This window comes from Nannobrachium achirus, assembly GCF_963921795.1.
Source record: "Nannobrachium achirus genome assembly, chromosome: 4".
Taxonomy (NCBI): Eukaryota; Metazoa; Chordata; class Actinopteri; order Myctophiformes; family Myctophidae; genus Nannobrachium; species Nannobrachium achirus.
The window spans coordinates 24020295-24041834 of NC_137813.1; the positions used below are offsets into that span (position 1 = coordinate 24020295).

The 21540-nt window shown below is 41.3% G+C and overlaps 1 protein-coding gene and 1 long non-coding RNA gene across 3 annotated transcripts in view; one reads left to right on the plus strand and one right to left on the minus strand.

Annotated features, from left to right (window-relative positions):
* Nucleotides 1-769: 769 nt before the first annotated feature.
* Nucleotides 770-5482, plus strand: LOC308283540. Of its 2 annotated transcripts, none has more exons than XR_013961928.1 (13): nucleotides 770-902; nucleotides 1429-1482; nucleotides 1668-1728; nucleotides 1904-2017; nucleotides 2200-2256; nucleotides 2454-2514; nucleotides 3255-3372; nucleotides 3554-3609; nucleotides 3807-3846; nucleotides 4026-4148; nucleotides 4284-4395; nucleotides 4578-4663; nucleotides 5082-5482. It is a non-coding gene; the product is annotated as an uncharacterized lncRNA (long non-coding RNA). The 2 variants fall into 2 exon arrangements; XR_013961929.1 differs by having other exon boundaries at nucleotides 4343-4395.
* Nucleotides 5483-7797: 2315 nt separating this feature from the next.
* Nucleotides 7798-21540, minus strand: part of fbf1 (Fas binding factor 1) — a gene marked incomplete at its 5' end in the record, with an annotated part of 34836 nt that continues 21093 nt past the window's right edge. Inside the window, 18 exons of the mRNA XM_080723164.1 lie at nucleotides 7798-7934; nucleotides 8023-8147; nucleotides 8311-8404; nucleotides 8506-8643; nucleotides 8779-8955; nucleotides 10311-10496; nucleotides 11086-11208; nucleotides 11582-11700; nucleotides 12672-12811; nucleotides 13300-13407; nucleotides 15711-15917; nucleotides 16559-16659; nucleotides 17332-17448; nucleotides 17546-18017; nucleotides 18315-18587; nucleotides 18685-18826; nucleotides 19189-19332; nucleotides 19819-19899. Of these exons, the coding sequence (XP_080579290.1) occupies nucleotides 7851-7934; nucleotides 8023-8147; nucleotides 8311-8404; nucleotides 8506-8643; nucleotides 8779-8955; nucleotides 10311-10496; nucleotides 11086-11208; nucleotides 11582-11700; nucleotides 12672-12811; nucleotides 13300-13407; nucleotides 15711-15917; nucleotides 16559-16659; nucleotides 17332-17448; nucleotides 17546-18017; nucleotides 18315-18587; nucleotides 18685-18826; nucleotides 19189-19332; nucleotides 19819-19899 (2831 nt within the window). The 3' untranslated portion in view covers nucleotides 7798-7850. The remainder of the gene's footprint in view (nucleotides 7935-8022; nucleotides 8148-8310; nucleotides 8405-8505; nucleotides 8644-8778; nucleotides 8956-10310; nucleotides 10497-11085; nucleotides 11209-11581; nucleotides 11701-12671; nucleotides 12812-13299; nucleotides 13408-15710; nucleotides 15918-16558; nucleotides 16660-17331; nucleotides 17449-17545; nucleotides 18018-18314; nucleotides 18588-18684; nucleotides 18827-19188; nucleotides 19333-19818; nucleotides 19900-21540) is intronic.

Consider the following 21540-nt stretch of genomic DNA (forward strand, 5'->3'; position numbering starts at 1 on the left):
TTGGTTGGCTACTTTCATCTTTATTTATTTCATTTATGGATTACATACAATTTACTTTTTTCTTATCTTTCATTTATATCATCCATAACTGAAAAGGAGCAGGCAGAATATAAATCTTTATACCTGCCCCTTTCATTTCATTTCATCTGGCCTGGCTGGGGTTTGGTTGGGGATCCTCTGTTGGTTAACATGACAATCTCAATAATTAGGCCACTTTCAAACACTGGACGTGGCCGCCTATTAGGCTTCCTCAATAATAGCCCACATAGGCCTATATTGGCTATTTTGGCGTTTACAGTCATGTGGTTTTAATCACTTTATACGTGTCTTAAATTCACATAGTGGTTTATATGACTTTAGAGGGTTACGCGGCCCCCACTTTGGAGAAATGCATTTGTTGTCGTTTTTATTGTATTTACAATGAACACATGGTAGCCTTCACGAATTGTCAATTTGTAATAAAACCCATCTAGCTTGATAACCTTAGACACTCAGCTGTTCTCAATACTTACAAGGTTTGTTGTTAGTAGCACCTAGAAAACCATTTTATATATATTTTAAAATAATGAACCTTTGCATCTGTAAGCTATATACCACACACATATGACACATCCCAACATGATAGTTGTTTAATGATCAAACAAAAGAAAGCTTAATCATTGTTTCAAGTCCACGCCCTGTGCTCGATCATTGGTCCGCAAAGTCACGCGAGAGTTGATGTATATAAATAAGCATCCGCGATTACCGACAGCCTTTTTATTTCCGGTCAGACTTGGGTTGGGTCGTCGCATGGGTCGTCGTGTTCTTCCAGTCTGTAGGAAAGGAAGATGACTGCAGCACAGCACACACAGTGCATTATGCAAGGCACAACGTGTCACTCCTATGAGAAGTGGAATATTAACGTGAGTAGTTGTAGTAGCACAGACCTAACAGTGTGGCCACACCAGCGACGATATTTTATACTACCATGACTCGGGCTAATGCTATAGCTAATGCTAAACACGTGTGGTGGCTATTTATCTTGGAATCAGCACTTGGTTAATGGTAAAGTTTCGAAGTTGTCTCGTAAAGTAACGTTGCATAGCAAGTTGATTAAATTAATTTCCCTGGACTTATTTACGCTTGTTTACATTCAGATTTTACCATTTTAACCTCCAGCTACACCACCAACATGTGGAACACCCTTCTGCAGGCCTTAAATGAGTGCAAACCCCTAGCCTACTTCAAAATTGGTCTGAAAACAGTGAAAAGTCACCTTAAGGCGGCTGCTACTCGAGACTTGTAAATAGTCTAAGCCCCCATGTTTCCACCCCATTTTTCTGCATCCCCATCACATTATTCCTAAATGACCTTGGATACCACATGGTGACTTAGCTGATCATTGGGTGCATGTTAAACTTAAAGGTGCCATTTCCACATGTTTTACAGGCCTACATGAGGAGGACTCATGGACGAATCAACGTGTTGTGAAATGGGCTGGAGGTGAGTTTTTTTTTACGTTTTACAAGAACAATGTTAGTTCATTAGTTTAAAGTCAGTGATGAGCTTGTTATCCCTGTCTGAAGAATTTGTGTAGAAGACGTTGGTACCTGATGACTTATGTGACTAAATCCTGATTCTGCATCACAAAATGAACAATTTAATCAAATCAAGTGTGGTCCTAACAGGATACTGAAGATTGGATGTACCTAAGACTCAAGAATCAGCTATAAAGCGACCAATGTGAAGGTATGTCTCAAATGTATGGACCATGTATCTGATGCATGAAAAGTCAATGATGAAGTCTTTATCAATTCCCTGAAGAACAATGTCGATACCCCCCGCTGAACTGATGGCTTTGCTACAGCCTGATATCTGGTGTCTTCCTGTTGTGTGGGACCATCTAATTGAATGTCATTAACAGGGCAACAATTCCCATCCTACTCTACGGAATGAAACGGACAAAACTCTTCCCACCATGAAGTAGATGTGTTTGTGCTGAGGGGATTGGATGGACTCTACTTACGGATGGATGGAGGTAAAGATTAACTGTTGAATCTCGGGATGTATCTGATGCATGAAAAGTCAATGATGAAGTCTTTTATCAATTCCCTGAAGAACAATGTCGATACCCCCCGCTGAACTGATGGCTTTGCTACAGCCTGATATCTGGTGTCTTCTGGTTGTGTGGGACCATCTAATCAAATGTGTCGTTAACAGGTCAACACTTCCCATCCTACTCTAAAGCATGAGATGGACAGGAGGAGTTATTCGAAGGTATTTACCATTCAATGGCTCTTCAGTTTTGTTTCAATATTTAAATGGCTGCATAGGAAGTCAATGATGAGTTTGTTATCCCTGTCTGAAGAATTTGTGTGGAAGATAAAGGTACCTGATGACTTGAGTTACTAGATCTTGAATCTGCATTGTAAAATGAGCTATTATTTAATGAAGTGTTGTCTTACTCTTAACAGGATGCTGAAGAGTGGATGTACTGAAGACTAAAGAATCGTCTCTAAAGTGACAAATAAGAAGGTATGTCTCAGTTTTTTAAAGTGTTAGGTCAGATTTATTTTACATAAAGCTGTAGGAAATACTTGCCATTAATAGTGGTTGCAAAGGTATTTGATTGCCAGACTCCCGTGGTCAGTTTCTGTTGTAGTTGTGGTGTTTTGGCGGGTCCCGGGGACCACTCATTAAAAATAAATATACAAAACTAACTTAATTTGAAATGTTGACCCATTTTCTACCACATAGTGCTAGTTTCGTTCAAATTTGACCCCTGTCACATTTTACTATTTTTGGTGTCCAGTACCACTACACCACTGCAGCGTATGCCCCAAACAAGGTGCCTTGCAGAACGAAACCATTGTTATATTATAGAAAAGGGTCAACAATAGAATTGCTAGTTTTGTGGATTAATCAATCTTTAATGAGTGGCCCCTGCCCCACTGGAACTACTTCACATTCATCAGAAACTGACCAACTCTGACCACAGAACACTGCTAATCATTTAATACCTTTGCAACCACTATTAATGGCAAGTATTCCTACAGCTTTGTCAAAATCTGAACTAATACAAAGAAAGTTGTGAAACTTGAATAAAGGGAACTTGTTGAGGATTTATCTGATGCATGAAAAGTCAATGATGAAGTCTTAATACCTGTCTTAAGAACAATGTCGATACCCCCCGCTGAACTGATGGCTTTGCTACAGCCTGATATCTGGTGTCTTCCTGTTGTGTGGGACCATCTAATCGAATGTGTCTTTAACAGGTCAACAATTCCCGTCCTACTCACCGGAATGAAACTTCTGAATATTCTACAGCTCTTTCCATCTTGAAGTAGATGTGTCGTGCTGAGGGGAGTGGATGGACTCTGCTTACGGATGGAGGTAAAGATTAAGTGTTGAATCTCGTGATGTATCTGATGCATGAAAAGTCAATGATGAAGTCTTTATCAATTCCCTGAAGAACAATGTCGATACCCCCCGCTGAACTGATGGCTTTGCTACAGCCTGATATCTGGTGTTTTCTGGTTGTGTGGGACCATCTAATCAAATGTGTCGTTAACAGGTCAACACTTCCATCCTACTCTAAAGCATGAGATGGACAGGAGGAGTTATTCGGAGGTAACTATTTACCACTAAATGGCTCTTCAGTTTTGTTTCAATATTTAAATGGCTGCATAGGAAGTCGATGATGAGTTTGTTATCCCTGTCTGAAGAATTTGTGTGGAAGATAAAGGTACCTGATGACTTTGGTTTGACTAGATCCTGAATCTGCATTGTAAAATGAGCTATTATTTAATGAAGTGTTGTCTTAACAGGATGCTGAAGACCACAGGCAGTGGACGCTTACTGATGAAGGTAAAGATGATCATAATCTCTGGATGTATCTGATGCATTAAAAGTCAATGATGAAGTCTTTATACCAGTCTTAAGAACAATGTGGATACCCCCCGCTGAACTGATGGCTTTTCTACAGCCTGATATCTGGTGTCTTTTGGTTGTGTGGAACCATCTAATCGAATGAATGTCGTCAACAGGTCAACAATTCCTTTCCTACACTCTAGAATGAAACGGACAAGAACTTTAGAATATTCTACAGATCTTCCCACCATGAAGTAGATGTGCAGTGCTGAGTGGATGGACTCTGCTTACGGCCGGAGGTGAAGATTAACTGCTGGATCTCTGGATGTATTTGATTCATGAAAAGTCAATGATGACATAAAAATGAATCATGGTATCTGTGCTGAAGAACAATGTGTGTTGATAACCTCACTGAACTGATGGCTTTTCTACAGCCTGATATCTGGGGTCTCCTGGTCGTATGGAACCATCTAATCAAATGTGTCGTTAACAGGTCAACACATACCATCCTACTCTACAGCATGAAATGGACAGAGTAGTCCAGAGGTATTTACCACTCAGTGGCTCTGCAGTTTTCTGTAGTTTCAATGATGAAATGGCTGCATAGGAAGTGCCGTCTTATGCGAGAACTGCCGATGGAGAAGCTTTTCTGAGAAATGCCGTCCTCATATTTGCACTCAATCTAAATTTTTGTTTTCATCTCCGAAACTAAACTGAATATTCTACAGGTGATGAGCAAGATGGCTGTGGGCATCATTAATGCATCAGAGTTGACTCCATGCAACATCTATTAAAGGAGTTGAGTTATGCAAAGGTATTTACCACTATGGCGGTTTGATTTAGTCAGTATAGCTTGACTATCAGATCTCTTCCTACCGATATTTTGGGGAAATCAAAATGTGATCAATGGGCTTGGATGCTGGCAAAAACAAACTTTGAAAACTATCCAGATGCTGTCCCTTATGAAGGAACATTCCTGAAGTCTGCATTGGTTCAGTGATTTGTTTTCATACAGTTTTAGCCCATTCATTGAATTTAGATCACCAGATGATTCGGTAGGTGGAGAGCGGTCTGGCTATGTGACCTTTGATTTTAGTGATGAAATGGCTGCATAGGAAGTGCCGTCTTATGCGATAACTGACGATGGAGAAGCTTATCTGAGAAATACTTTCCTTATTTAGCACTCAACCTGGTCTCTTTTTGGGGACTAAAAATTATATTGTCTTCTACAGGTGTGACTGCAAGCATGAGAAGAGCAGATGGCTGGATGTGGCAATCGCATGCATCAAGTAGACTATGCAACAGAATTCAGTTGATGGCATTTTAAGTTGAATGGTTGTAGTGAATTTGGTTTGCCAGCCAGTGATCAAGTAGGCCTGTCAATAAATCACCTGATCACATTTTTGTTTTTTGTATCATTTTATAGAGGGTATGCGTGTGACATCGTAATCATACCCGAAAGTTACGGGAACGCCTACTGCCATTCACTTTATGCATGCCATGGGCATACCCTCTATTCATCTGAAAATGTGTCTTTTTCCATTTTGAAAAGTGGCCTGCCACAGCAAATTGTACAGTCTCAATCAATTGTGGGGTTTTCCCCCCCCCCCTAAAAGGAGTTTACTGAATAAAAATTGAAAGAAAGTGTAAATTGGCCTGTTTTGCCATGGTACATTTTCTGATACTTTAAAATATTTGCCCTGTGTTATACAATGTTGTGGGTTCAAGCCACTGTACACAGTACAGTATCAGAATCACGTCTGTTAGACATTAAGCAAACCATACAAATTAAACAAACCCCGAAACAATGGTACATAGTACTCGACCTGAAGTGTCCACTACATTTGAGTGGTTGCCCTCTTTAAGTTTCTCAAGGGCAGTATCCATAACAAGGTTTTATCTTTTATTGCAATATACAGAAGTATTCTCAAAAACCTATCATTGTATTTGCCCATTGTACAGTTATAACCCATAATTTTACAGACTTACTCCATATCCTTCCAAAAGTGTTATTGGTGGTCAGGGCTGCTCCAGAACATGTACATGGATATCTTTCATGTTTGCAAAGTTTTTGTGCCAAACTTTAAATTGGGTCCCCCTATTGTAAATGTGCAAGGTTTCCAGTCTCCCAAATGTCATTTTTCTCCCACGATCTCGCTAAGACTAAATATTGAACAGATGAAAGATTGTTGGTATGCATAAAGATTTCTTCTAGAATTTGGGATGAAATGTCTCACTAGGCATCAAAATCTCATACCTGCTTATGCTTTTTAGTACCGCAAAATAATGCACAACGGCACCATCAAACAGTTTCACAATTTTTTTCCTTGCCACTGTATACTCATGAATTGAAGGGAAAGTCTGGGTTTGAAGCAATTAATGCAAAACGTAAGTGATTATTTCATTTAAAAATCCCCTGAGAGATTGATTGCTGAGGTGGAGCATAAAACAAGTCAAGTGATGGGCAAATGAAGCTTTAATGATGAACCACTTTGAAAATAGGTTCATTATTTGAAGCTACAGTGACACCTCCTGGCGAAATGCAAGATTGCATTCAATTTAGGCAGGACCGTTAGTGGAGGCTTTCCATATAAAAGGAGACAGAAACGAAAAGTGGTCAGGTTTCATTGTGTTTCTTGTTAATGTTATATTGCAGTATTAAAGACCTTATGTATTTGGGCAACATCTAGGTTTAATCTATAATTTGCAATACAAATAAAACTACTAGTCTTCGTAAAGGGCAGGGACTAATAATGCATGTGGGATGGGGAACACCATTGCTTACCATACGGTTGACTAATAGATTGATGTCAGATTTCATTTGAAATGAAGCAGGCAGATATTATAAAAGCACTTTATTACTTGAATGTTTCAAAGCCCTTTTCATGTTGTTACTGTAACAAAATGTGTTTAATCATACTGGGCAAGTTAATACTTTGTATTGCACAGATTCCATGCATCCTTGAAAGTGAGCAAAGAATTATTGAAGCAAGCAAGTGCAGGTCCCCATGACATCCTGTCCATGTCATAAGAGAGTTGCAGCCAAGTCTTTTCTGGGGTCGATTTCTTTGCGGCAGCCGATCCGTACCAGTTTGAGGAAATGAACCAGTTGCTGGTTCTGCTTTGGACATCATTTGTCACATGATTGTTTTCAGTGGTTAACACCCTTAACATCAGCTCACAATACTTAGTTACCCAAATCATTCTACATGTCAAGCTGGTTCCTGGGATCAAGACACAACCTGCTGGTCCAAAGGCGTGTGGCCTACCAACTGAGCTACCCGGACAGGACACAAATTGGAGCCAGCCAGTGTTCTGGAAATCCTGTACATTTTGGTTGTATGTCCATTTTATTTGCTGCAGCAGTACTATTCTACTCTGCCGAGGGAACGTTATCTGAAAACACTTTTCTTTTCTATGAAGAAAAGATTTAAAACTGGCAATGCATAACTATTATTACCCAATTTGATGATATGTCAAACTGCCTGCAGAAGATACATTTAAACATGTTTAATGTAACATTCAATGCAGTCTTTGTGACTCATGTAATCCTTCATTCTGTTTAGAGTAAGTAAAAGAAAAATAGCTGGCGCTCGGGAGGTGCTGTAGTTAAGTTCCTGCCCACCACCATGGAGGTTGTGGGTTCAAATCCACTGTGGTACATCCGGCTTTGTCAAAAGTGTATGAGAAAACAATTGGCCCGTTTTCGGGGGAGGTAAGGCGGGCGGGGATGGTGATTATTTATCATTGCACGTACTCCTACGGGCTTGGCGGCACCTGTTGGGCGGGAGGAGGAGGACGAAGGCTCTACGTCCTCCTGGACACAGAAATGTGTGTGGGGAGAACTCAAATGGCATAACAACTATGGCATAACGACTAAATTATTTGCTACTCTAAATAATACAAATGCTCTTAAAAATCTATTCAAATTACTGAACAGAGATGGGTATACAATTAAACATTAATTTCATGTAAAGTAAGTTATAGTAGAGATCCTTTAGTCACGCTGTGTGGAAAGCTGAACTATAAGATGTGTTCTTAAGCGTGTCCAAGAAGAACTGTTCGTCCTGCAGGTAGTCACGGTCCTACAGAAAGAAACAGCGATAGGAAATGTATTATGGAGTCAAGATGTTTATATTTTGGACTTAAGTTCATCAGCTCAAATGGATTCACCTTCTCTGCAGTGTGCCTGAGTAGAGCCAGCCTCGCCTGAAACCCTGGGGATCCAGGGCTGGAGTTGGTGGGGAGATCATTCATAGTAGATGTCAGGAGAGGATTTGGCAACACTAGGCTGAAGTCTGGTGATACAAATAAAAGTTCATAAGGCTACTTTCCTGATATCCAAACGCAAAGGTATTTCATAATTTAAGTTTGAAAAAAATATAGCAAATAGCAATTCAGGGGTCTGGAAACATGCACTTGGTGACCCCTGGAACCAGAGTTGCTATGAATTTCCTTCACCTGTGAACAAGGGTTGGACTGGTTGTGGCAGTGGGGTGAGAGGAACAGTCTGTCCCAACCTTTCCCTCCGGAGTTCAGTCATCCTTAATCTCTCCTGCAAAAAGAAACACAAGATGCTAGTACAAAGTTACAGAGCAGAGACACAAAATAGATCCAGTGTAGTAAATCCACATCAATTATATAGCATACAGACACCTGATGAAGTTGCTGCTCCTGTTGCCTCAGCCTCTCGATTTGGGTGTGGATACTTTTAAGCCTTGCCTGGTGTTCAGACTCCACACGCCTCGCCTCCTGCAAGGCCTGCTCGCCCTCCTCATACTTTTCTGCGGCCAGCTACAAACACAAATAATGTGTTTAGCAATAACACTGTTCTACTGTATCTAAAAGTGCAGGAAAATGACATTCCTATATACAGTATATATACACACATGTGTTCATTTCCTAACTCATTACGGGTTGGGGTTTTACCTTGCTGAAGGCCTCCACCTCATGTGCACGTGTCTTGAGTCTCAGAGCTGTACCGCTTAATCTCTCTTTCTCGCTCTCCAGTTCCTCCCTTTGTCTATCCAGGGCCTCTTGCTCCCGCAATGCAGCCTCCTCTTTCTGTTTGAGCTCAATGGCACGAAGTCTCAGGTCTGCTTGTTCCTGAAGAGAGTGATGGTCGGTGTAATGACTGCAGCATTTGAGGCAGTGGTATGCAAAACATTCTTCTGAATTGGCTCAGGTTGGGACAAAATAATCATAAAGTACAATATGATGGTACCGGTTTCTCAGTTATCAACCCAAACTTGAAGTTGTTTGACATGTTTACCCGGCACATTGGAGCCTAGGTGCCTGGACTGTATTCAGCTGATGATCAATTATTTTTACCCCCACTATACTGTTGCACAAAAGACAATTGGATGCATCATAAAGCATGTACGCTAAGGGTTATTTTCACCAACTAGTCAGCTACTCGACTACTAAAACCACTACTTTTCTACTTTCGTTTTCGTTTTTTTATGTCATTGGTAATAAGATAATTAGATTACAGTCACCATTGTACATTCTCCTATTTTAATATAAGATAGGAATACATTTGGTATAGAATAACCATAATAAATTTCTATTTATTTTCTTTTTATGTTTACAAACTTTAGGTCCTTCCTACATACAGTAGCCTGACATTCCGTAGTAGTATACTTGAATTTCCCATTAAAAAGCTAAAACTAATTTCCATTGTTTTCTAGAAATCTATGTATTACAGTAAAAGACGACAATTCAACAATTATTACAAAAACATAACTAGTAAAAATCAGTAGTCTTGAAACCCCTAATGTGTACTGAAGAATCCTTTAAATTTTCCTTGAAATCTATCTGGCAACATGATGCCCTTCAAATAATTGGATGAACAAACATGAGCTACAAGTATGGCACACCAGAAACCACACAAGCTCATCTCATCTCTAGCCGGCATTTCTGCAGTGAAACAGACCTGTGCCTAGAAAAATACAATATCAAGATATTCTTCCAAGCTGTATCATGATGATACACAATCTTCACAATTCTTTTTCATGTTGGTTTTTATGGTTATTATTCAAGTTACTTAACAACAGTAAAACCACCTACATGGTAAAAAAAAAAACTAAAAGAAAAAGGAGTAACAGACAATTTAGACCAGTGGTCCTCAGTGGGGTCCAGGGACTCTGGGTTCCTTTTGGGAGGTCTAAATTGACCCTTACAAGTATGTAACTCTGACAGTATACAAATGAAACGGTCTCATTTGTATACTGTCAGAGCTAAGGGGAGACCTTGACATTTTAAAATTTGAGAACTACTGATTTAGACCAAAATATAGGTTTAAATGCATTCTGCAATGAATCTCTATATTTACAATTCAAACAGGATGTTTTATAAGGCTCCCTCATTGTATCACGATATATACAACATCGCCGAATAGGAATATCGTGGAGACATTGTATCGTTTCAACGATATTTATCACCATATCGCCCACCTTTACCTGTGCCAAGCTGATGATGTTGCCCTCTCTGTGGGAGTCTCTCTCCATGGCGCGGCTGGCCTCCCGCTCCACTCTCTCCAGCCTCTGCTTCTCCTGGGCGTGGAAGTGACTCCACTCGGTGGCCAGCTTCCTCCTCTCCTCGGCGCAGTGCTGCATCACTGACTGCTGCTCCTCCAGCAATGCACTCTGACCAATGGAAGTGACATTATATCAATAGTGAGGAATGCAAACGGATAGCCAGGGGTTTCGCACAAAATTCGGGGCCCTGGTTATAAGGATTCACTTCCCATTTAGACTGGGAACGCATTATTTTGTGCTTTAACTATTGAAAAATACACAGCGCACCGACACAGCGCACCGAGTGCCACGCTGCAAGCTTGTAAATCTGCAAGTCTTTGAAGGTTATTTTAAAAACCTATGTTTCTGTCAGTGGTGCTCAAACTTTTTCATGTGAAGGACCCCCAAAATGATATGCCACGGAACCCCATCTCAAAATATTTTGTTCCAGGGACCCCCCCAGAAGCAGAATTTGAGTAACAAATGTTCGCAAAAAAAATACATATATTCAAAGATTTGCACATATTTTCACGACTTTTCAAAAATAGCAGATCTACAAGCTCGCAGCGCGGCACCGAGTGCCGCTCCACGCTGTGAGCTTGTATATCTGCTATTTTTCAATACCTAAAATTATAAAATAATTAAGGCCCCTCCACCTTGGGCCCTAGTAGTAACTCAGTCCCACTCCCCTTTTGCCAGCAAGGCTTAAGAAGTTAACCTTTGCTCGTTCCAGTTCCTCCCGTTCCATGGTTATGTGTGAAGTCATGGAACGCTTCTCCTCTTCTAGGCCTCTAAGTGCAGACTCCGCCTTGGCCTGCTCTGCTGTGACCCTCCAGCGTTCCTGAAAAACAATGATGTAAGCTACAGTGTGTGTCAACAATAATGACAGCAGGCTTATTGTGGTTCTGATAGATCAGAATATAGCATCCATCTTTAAAAAGAAGCCTTTACCATGTTCATGGTAAAGTGGTCACCGCATGGTTTGATGACCATATAAGTAAGCAAATCAGGCTTCTCAGTTACATCTACCCAATCTAGAGCTTCGTGTGAGAATCTGCAACGGAGCCTGAGACTGCACTCTTCTTTTCTGATTGGAACACTGCAATATGTGGTCGAAGCAGCATCCGGACCCAGTATAGTGCCTTACTGCCTTCTACCACAAAAGGATTACAGAGACTTTTTTCCAGGCCATTATCTTCTGCTCAGATCCTGACCTTTTCCAGTTGCCTCTGCTGCTCGGCCAGTTGAGTGTCCATCCTGGCGATGAGCTCCTTGAGGCGGGCTCTCTCCTCCACCATGGCCCTTTGCTGCTGGTCTAGGCGATCCTGCATTACTGAAAACACACATCGAGACGACAGCACGTAATATACAGCTTAGAATTTCATTCAGGATAAACTGGACCCTAATTGCTCCTGATGAGCAGGTTGGTGCCTTGCATGGTTTCTTTCGCCATCTGTGTATGAATGGGTAAATGTATATGCACGAATGGGTAAATGTAATGCACGATCTATGTAAAGTGCCTTGGATAAAGGCGCTATATACATTTACCATTTATAACAGATCCTAACGGTGGAGGGTGAGCAGCAATCTAAACAGCACCAGCTGCACAGACAGCCAGAAGCAAACACTACATGTTTTGTACTGTTTGTGGGCAACAGCTGGAAGCCAATGAAGGGAACGAAAAAGGGGGGTAATGTGAAAATGATGGGAAGTTGAAGACCAGACATGCTGCAGTTTTCTATCTAGAACATTTGGATGGGGTTTTAAGTGTGCATACCAGGAGGCCAAAAAGGAGGGAGATGCAGTAAAGTAGTTAAACATTGAGATAACTGAGGCCTGGAATTCATCTCGCGCAATGTTCATTTAAGCATTTAGCAGACTCTCTCATGAACAACACGAACCAGTAAGTGGTAGAGTAAATAGTGTGCTAATCTCTCAAGACAGATTCAGAGCAAAGGAGAAAAGATGAGTTCCCAGATTGATGGTGTGGCTAACTGCTTACAGACTGCAGAACAAGTGCTGAAAGGTTAACTAACTACGGTAGCAGGTAGACATTAAATCTATCGTCGGTTTAAATAAAACACATAATAAGAAGTAGCCAAGCCAACATACATCTTACAGTAAATAACATACTTGTAGCATCTAAATAGACAACAAGAACAAGATAGAAGAAGAACTTTATTGATACTATACACCAACACGTTGTAGCATTTTAGACACAACCGAGAACACGTTTTAAACGTGATCCTATCGTGTATGTCCACTGTCCATTACAACTTTCTGTGTGTGTGCGTACGTGCGTACCTCGAAGTTGCTCGTCCCTCTGCCGTGCACCCTGCTCCAGGCCTTGGGCAGTGTGCTCGTGAGTGCTCTCCACTCGAGAAGATATGTGTCCCAATCGCTGGGAGAACTGCTCCATCTGCTCAATCACCACCGCCAGAGACCTGATGCCAAAGTGAATATAGTACGTAGCAATGTTACAGAAATCTCACAATCTCAATATAATTGCAGTCACAATAGAATCTCTATTATATATTAATAATTACTTTAAATGAACTGTGACAAGCAAACAATTATAAAAACAATGTAATACACAGCTAATTTAGAAATAAAAACAATAATATAACCCAATATGAAATTGATATAAGCCAGGCAAATGTTTTAAAAGGAGAAATATAACTGGCTAGTCTGTAATCTTATTTGGAATGAAATGAAATTACATTATGCAGTGTAATAGGAGTAGTAATGCATTAGCAGCTCGTTGAGTTGAGGTTGACTTGAACAGAAACTTGCAACACAGATCATGAGCAGGATTCACCCAAATACATGGTTAGGTGCACACCTTGTTGTGTGCATAGTGTGATCATGGTGACGTTGACTTTGGCCAGTTTCCATCCACGCATTGATATTTTAAATTAATAAACCCTCTAACCTGGTCTGTGATGTTGCACTGGTGACTGCATCAATCTCCTCATCCTTCAAAATCTTCAGTCTCTGAACCTGCTCTTCATAGTCCTTCTTCATCTCCAAGACGGACTTCCTGTCAGACAAACGAGGAGTAAAATACAAATACAACACAAAATCATTCCATGATCACAAAATGTGTAGTATTGAGGACCCGGGTTTGATGATGTTAATAATGCACCAACGATTTCATAAAATGGATTATGAAGCATTAAATAAACTGAAATATAGCTACTATATGGTGCATTCATTGACAGAAAATGAATCAAATAAAATGTTAGTACTCAAATTGACAGTTCAGCGACATTACGTATCATGTAAATATTTCTAATGTTTGCCATTTACAACTACACCAATATGTGAATGCTTGCCTTTGTTCAATATTACAAAATGAAAGGTTATGTTTCAGATTGCTGGGTAAACATTAAGAAAAAAAGATTTGCCTATTTTTTGGGCATTTTATGTTTCGTTTCAGATCGTGAGGAAATTATGGGCAGAGAGAGGTCATATTCTAAACCTGGGTCCTCTCACTCACAAGGAGCATAATATCGTCTGTCAGGTGGAAACCTTGTATTTCCACCATCACTTTTCAGGAAATGGAAAAAAGAACCAGTGATCCAACGTAGCTATTATTTAGTCACAAGCTCTTGTTAATACTTTTTATTGGTTAAATATTTATAACCCCCCACCTCACACACAAAATGCTTGTACGTCGGCTATTTTTGCTACTTTCGCGTGACATTCTGAGGAAGTAGGACATTCATTTATGGGGGAAAAACAACATAAAAAGTTGAAATATGGAGATACAAGGATTCTGCCTGACAGCATATGGTCGGTTCACTAACTGAGCCACTAAGCACCCCAGCATTGAACAATTTTCAAATATCTGGATTCAGATAACTTGTAATGAGCATTTGACATAATTTGGACTTTATTACATTATTTTGCTGTCATATTATGGTCTAAATTAATTGCACAGATTAACTGAATAAAATAAATTATTGACAGCTGATGAGGTGAAATGATATACCTTGTGTTGCTAGATAGTTTGAACGCTGAGAACTTGGACGTAAACACCAGTTGTAGATAAGGTTAGAATTTAGGGAGTGGCTACAGGTTGAAGGTCACACAGCTGCCAGTGCCAGTAGAATAGTGGACATTTGTTTTATGACTCACACAGCTTAGTAGAGGATATCAAATGTTTTAGCCAATTATAAGCGGGCAGCCAGGAAGAGGGAGTCAGTCTGTCTTGTCTGTGTCTTGGGGTAGGACATAGTTCTGTGTGTGTGATTGTTACAGCGCTGTAAATAAATGTTTTAACATTGTATCTGAGTCAAGGTTTGCTGATCTTTTGAGAGTTTCAACTCCGCTACAGACTCTTAGACTAGAGTCCATAAATAATGTAGGATTTCTAAGTCACAGCATACATGACCCAGCTGACCCAGCAGTTGACTGTACTACTTTCTCCTCTCCTATTGTCTCTGTCTTGTCAATATGTACTATAGACACCAGTCAGTGTCTCTTTCTTGTCATGTAGACAAGACACCAGTCTCTTTTGTTGAGTCCCCATTTTTAAACCAATCCAGTATCTTGTGCAGGGCTGAGCATAGATCAGATTGTAAATACAAATGTATTTATTTCACAGCAGATAGTCTACATACATTTAAAATCATCCTTAACCCTTAAATTCAATTAATTATTTCAATGGACTAAAATCTTGGTTTATTTGATGGCCTTCCTGCCCTGGCATTTGGCCTTTGTGCCCTAAAGAATGGACAACACCAAAGGCAAAGTGGCCTAGCCCCTAAAATGACGAAATTCCAGGCCTGGTTGCAGCCCTAAAAGAAGAGTGTATGTAAATAAAACAGATCCACAATGCACCTCTGCAGTAGCCTCGCAAGCCATCCCGAGCTACGTCATCACCAATGTGCTTCCTTTCTCGGTCTGGTGTCCCTCCCATTGAGCCTCTTTATTAGCAATTATTTTCTAATTTCCAATCAAAAGGCTGCATTTCAAGCGAACCCGCCTCACACCGCTCCTGATTGGTCGAGCGGCTGCTACAGCTCTCGCATTTTGACAACAAACATGGCGGACCCCATGTCCGATGCGAGTTCACAAAACGCAAATAAAAGCTGCATTAAGCGAAGTTTTATCTGAAATCAACGGCATCTCATAACTTAAAAACGAACAACAGTTTGCACCTTTGGAATTTCTGTCTGGAAAAGACGTATTTGATGTTCTCCCGACGATGTTTTGATGCGCTGATGACTACTGACTGGACCTGTCAGTCAAAGTGAGTAACTACGTCATTGCGTAATGCATTGTCTACGGAGGACTCCCAGACTCTCCCCTGGGAGAGTCTGGCTGTTGCGAGGCTACCTCTGCAGGTCCCTGAGTCTCTCCACCTCCCGGTCTCTGTCCTGCTGGGCCTGGGCCAGTCTGCGCTGGTGCTGAGCCTGCAGCTCCGAGCGCTCCTGCTCGGCTATCTGTGTGACCATGGCCAGGCGCTCCATTAGGTCCTCGCACTCCTGGTGCGCCCGCGCCTCCCGCTGGGCGGCCTTCTCCTCCAGCAGCTTTATACGAGCCCTTGAAATGCAGAGGAATATTTATGCTTCGAGCTTGTGTGCATGCAGGGGGGGGGGGGGACATATGCATAATATATATGTTAAGAATGTTCATAAAGTACACAAGTGGGTTTTTCTGCATGTGTGCGAACACACACAGGAATAGAAACACACAAAGACTGTGGTTTGACTACAATCAACGAGTAAGTATGAAGTCACTAAAGACTGATGTATACACTGTAAAATGGTAAATGGTACATTTATATAGCACTTTTTATCCAAATCTTTTACATAGATTGTGCATTGCATTCACCCATACGCCAATGGCGGAGGAAACCATGCATGGCACCAAACTGCACATCGGGAGCAATTAGGGGTTCAGAGTCTTGCTCAAGGTCACTTTGACACTTAACTCTGGGGGAGCCCGGGATCGAACTGGGAACCTTGCGGTTCCCATTCCAGGCACTCTACAGGCCACTCTACCCCTGAGCCCCCTTCGATAAATTATTTTATTGTTGAAAACAAGGCGCATGCTATTTAAACAGGCTCACAACGCGTAGTAATGCAACTCGTTGTGAGCTTATAGATTGGCTATTTTTTATAACATTTTGAACAGGGCTTAGGTGGTTGAGTCCTAAACAGACTCTAGCAGTGAACTCATACTTATGTGCATTCTCCATGAGTTGTGTGTCCTGCTTGTGTCGCTGCTGAACGCTCTCCAGCAGCATCTGGCTCTGGTCTCGCTCAAGCTGCAGCGCCCTCACCTGGACAAGATGAACAACAGATGCATGATGTCCCTGGTGAGGCTCAGGCTAGCATCTGATACAAAAGTACATACCATTTACTTCTAGTCAGAGGGACAAAAAAAAGAGGTCCACTCGGTAGTGTTGCGCTATTTTCAGCACACCCAGCACAACCAAACATAAAATGACTTGTCTTTTTAGTTCTACTGGATCACTTCTCCACTAGTCCCTCCAAATAGTTTTTATTTGTTGACAAAATTGTCAATATATTTAGTCTTAGTTTTAGTCATCGTAGCTTGGTTTTTATCCTGTCAGTGAAAACATTTTTCATCATAGTTTTAGTCGAGGAAATCAGTACAAGATGACTTTATATTATACACACATTGCACATTATTAGGCAGATGTGTGACTAATATTGCCAATAGAGACAAGATCATGGATAAAAGCAAAATAAAATCTGACATGAAAGGAGTTGTAAATGTAATATTGTTACTGCTGCTCTACATACTGCAAACCAGGTGAAGAAATCACAATCTGAGACTGGTTTTATGGAAGATGATTCAGAATATATTGCTAGTTTGCTAATACGTTATTTTCGCTGTGAAACTTAGTTCTGAAAATTATTGAGATTGTTATGAATAATGGACATTCATTGTAACATTTTTGCTGTCGCGGTCATCTCCATGTACATACCTGTCCCTCCTGCTGGATGATGCGAGCCTGCAAATCTCCAGATTGCTGCTCCTTCTCCTTTCGTCTCTGCAGGTAGCCTCTGTCCACAGCACCCCCAAGGGATGACGACTGCAGCAACTTTGGTGGAAAGAAGAAATAAGTCAAGCATTGAACACATAGACTGGACGCTCTCTCATTTTGACTATTTACTGATGGAAAGACCCGTCATTTCTACCTCTTCACCGAGGCTTGGGGATTCTTCCTGCTTTGGCTGTCGCACCTCTGAGTTTGAGGCCACTACAGCCTTCTTCCTGCTCATGCGTGCTCTTGTTAGCCAGTCATCTTCAACCTCTTGGCCGTCTGTCTTCTGACCCATGGGAACCTCCGGCTGGCTGGGTTTGGAGGCATTGTTGGGTTCAGCAGCGGTTTCTACTGCCATTTTCACTGTTGGCGTGGTGCAGCTATCAGACACAGAAATTCCCCGTTCTCCGACAGGGGAGGAAGGAGCTTTTGGCAACTCTACAACGCTCTTGGGCTCTTTGAAGTCTTCCTCTGGATATTTAAAGTCGTCATCGTCGCTCGCTTTGAGACTCAGCCAGTCAGCTGCAGAGCGTGGCTGGGCAGGGGTAGGGTTTGTGGCCGACGCAGGGGTGGAAGGTTTGGGGTTCTTCTCTGGAGCAGAAACACTAACATCTTCTGTGGAGAACCTGAGAAAATCATTACAGGTTGTGAACTTTTCACTCAAAACACACATACACTGTTCACTTGTTATATAATAAAACGAGGCAAGATGTGCTCTTCTTAAATATCTGCCATCAAGCACTCACTGCAGCAGGTCATCTTGAACATGTGTGCATGCCTAAATGTGAGTTGCTGCAATGTAATTGGCAGAGTAGAAATGTACGTTAATGTGCAGTTGGACAGTCATACCTAATGAAGTGGCCGATGAGTGTACGGTATGTATATATAAAATATACGTTCTGAAGCTTGACTTCACAACCTACCTGACAGACTGCCTGCGTGAGCGACGTCCCTCCCCTGGAGTGGATACCAATGTGGGCTGATAGGAACCAAATGTGAGGTCGTCTTCTAGAAATGGCTCTGTAATAGGTTTTCCATTAGCTTTAGTATTGGAGGTTCTCTCCTGTTGCTGCTTCTCCAGAGGCTGAGGCAGGTCTTTTCTTTCCACTGTGGGCGACCGGTCCAGGTGACGAGGCGACGTCCCACGCTCCAAAATCTCATCCAGCCTGGTGCGAGCTCTCTGCACACGCTCACCACTAAAGACAGACATTACATGAGGATTTATTTTCTCTCTTATGTACAGTATATTGTTCCCGGTGGCTGTCTAACGATGGTTTAATGTGACAATGTTACCTTTCCCGGGTGGGCCTAGGTGCGGTCTCCTCCTCTTTGGGCTCGTCTTTTGTGTGGTCAAACCCTAGTTGACTCATTAAGTCATCGGCGTCGTCGTCAAACGTAAGCTCCTCTCGTTTCTTTGGCGTGTTCGCCGGAGGAGCTACAAAGCAGACAGTAAGGAAATTAAGCCAGGGGGGTTTTCAGGACGGTTCCGCTACAGCTTCTACAGCCGCCGTGATGGGTTCCCACCACTTTTACTGAACTCTTTGCTTCACATGGTGACGCGTCTATGCAGCACCTGTTCGTGACGTTGTAGACACTACGTGGAAAGGTAGTTTCTGCCGGAGTAGGATGGGCTGCGACGACAAGCAGGTTTATCTATCGAGCACTGATCCATTTCCGGTTACTGAAGTGGACTGCTGTAGCCGTCCTTGCTTAAATTCCATATTATGTTAAGTCAGAGGCTACATTTTTGCACAGAAAATGGTTCCTCTTGAAATACACCAAATATACAGGACCCACCTATTTCCTCATTCTTTATGGTAGGGGATAACGAAGGAGATAATATGGATTTCTCAGGTGGAGTCTTCTGCATTCTGATTTTAGGTTCAGTCTTGGTTTCATCTGGTAGGTCAGCAAGTAAGTCAGCCAAGGGGTCGTCTAGTTCTGTGTAGAGGAAATGAGGTACGTTTGAGTGATAATCTTTTTGCCTGCGTTCACAGCGCAGATCATTTTACTATTTAATTGTGACCATTTTACTTTATTTCTTACTTTTAAATAAGTAAATAAGTGTATGTGTTTATTTAAAACTGATATTTACATGCGTTTTGCGGGAATATTATTATTCTGGTAAAACATACAGTATATATTCGATGGTCTATCTCTCAATGTAAGGAAGTTAATACCAAGTAAATAGACATCTTGAAATGTCTTAATGTTTACCCAGCAAAAAAAAAAAAATATATATATATATATATATATATATATATATATAATATGGAACAAAGACAAACATTCACATTTTGGTGTAGGTGTAAACAACACATATTAGAAATGTTTACAGCACTAAACAAATACTTTGATTGCTAAAATTGAGTTTGACAAATTTTCTGTTGAGAGTTTAATTGCTTATTACACCCCATTTTCACTCACCGTTAAAGGTGAACTTTTTGTAGCCACGAGCAGGTGATGTGGCCACAGAACTCAGCTTGTTCTCTTTCGAGGTGGTTTTATCTGGGTGGAGAAGGGAAAAACAGCTCAGTTTGAACTGAGAACAGAATATTGAACAACTCCACACAACACAGCTGTTGAGAATGTTCTCTTTGCCGTCTAGTGGTAACCTCTGATAGACAGTTCATTCATCATTGTCAATAGTTGCGTTTCCATAAGGCTTATTCGAAAATAGGAAGCGAAAAATCGATTTTAGCCTGTTTCCGTCCACCGATGAATTGCGATTCTTGGGAGACATGCTGTAAATGACTTCCCGCGGGCCTGCACACAGTGCACAGACCTGGGATTGGGCTGATTTTTTCAGACCGAATCTGAGACGTGACTTCTCATGGTCTCATCCTGCAAGTTTCTGCGTCTGGAGGGTGGCCGATCTGCAAGCTCACAACGTGTTGTGGATGCGAGGTGCTGTGAGCTTGTAGATTGGCCACTTTTGGTACGCAACACGGTGTGACGACGAGGTGTTAGCCAGGATCTACTTGGGTGATGTGACGGACGAGGCTTGCACACAACAGCGCCGTAAAATAAACAGCTGATGCAAGGTACAGTAGTTGGGAACACAGCGCCAACGAGTTAGTAGCTCCCTTCAGCCAAATCGATATCATGCGAGTTCGATTCATTTTAATTAAAACCTATTCGCTTAGTGTTTCCATTTCCCTTTTGCGCATTTAGTTTTTTCTATAAAGCCTCAAAATCCACCTCCTCCAAGCGCATACATGTTTTTGCGAATAATGAAAGATTATTCGAATGTTGAAGTGTTTCCATTAAAAGATTTATGCGCAAAAGCCTTAATGTGCAAAAAGAGGCTTTATGGAAACGCCACTACTGACAGATAGGTGTCTGTTATCACCACTTGACACATTGACCAATGTCAGTCCAGGTGTCTCCTTAAAAAAGCATTCAGTCCACAGTATTCACTCCTCCATCCCAGGCAGCCATGCATTCATGACCAACATAAGCCTTGGTTTTCTGTATGTACTGCTTTGTTTGCTATATGTTGATTATATTTTGCATATTGTGACGTACTTTGCAATAATATAATCGTTTCAAATGTTCTCTTTATTGTTTAAATGCCAGTTGATAATTTGTTCCATATTGTTTGCTTTGTTGTCAGAAACCATGTAAATGGGGAAATAAATCAGTTAGTCAAGCTCTTTAATGGAGAAAACCTTGGCAGTCAGCTCTATATCCAGAACACAACAAAGTATTTAATAACTGCAAAAGCATTATGGTTTAATCATGACCCTTCCTCGATCCTTTTGATCTTTGTAAGGACAGACATTTAGGAGCACATTGTGTGGAGAAAAACAAAGCTCAAGCAACTCTGAGATGAGGGGTTGCCTTAAATGGATAAATGGATCATAGTTTACCACATGAACACGTACATCCCTATTCTGGAGGCAGGAACGAACATTCTGCAAAATTAGACGCTCTATGAGCTCACAATGCATTGTGCTGCGATGTAGATCGTCTATTTTCGGTGTAGAGATTTGGTGTAATAAGGAGCTACTCAACTAATTATGCAGGGTCTAAGTGGTTAAAGAGTAGATGCACAATGCCGCTCAGTACTCACTTTACGCTATTAACATCATCACATCTAGGGATACTGTAGGAGCGCATTGCAGAGTGAAACTTGTTCCTCTGGGT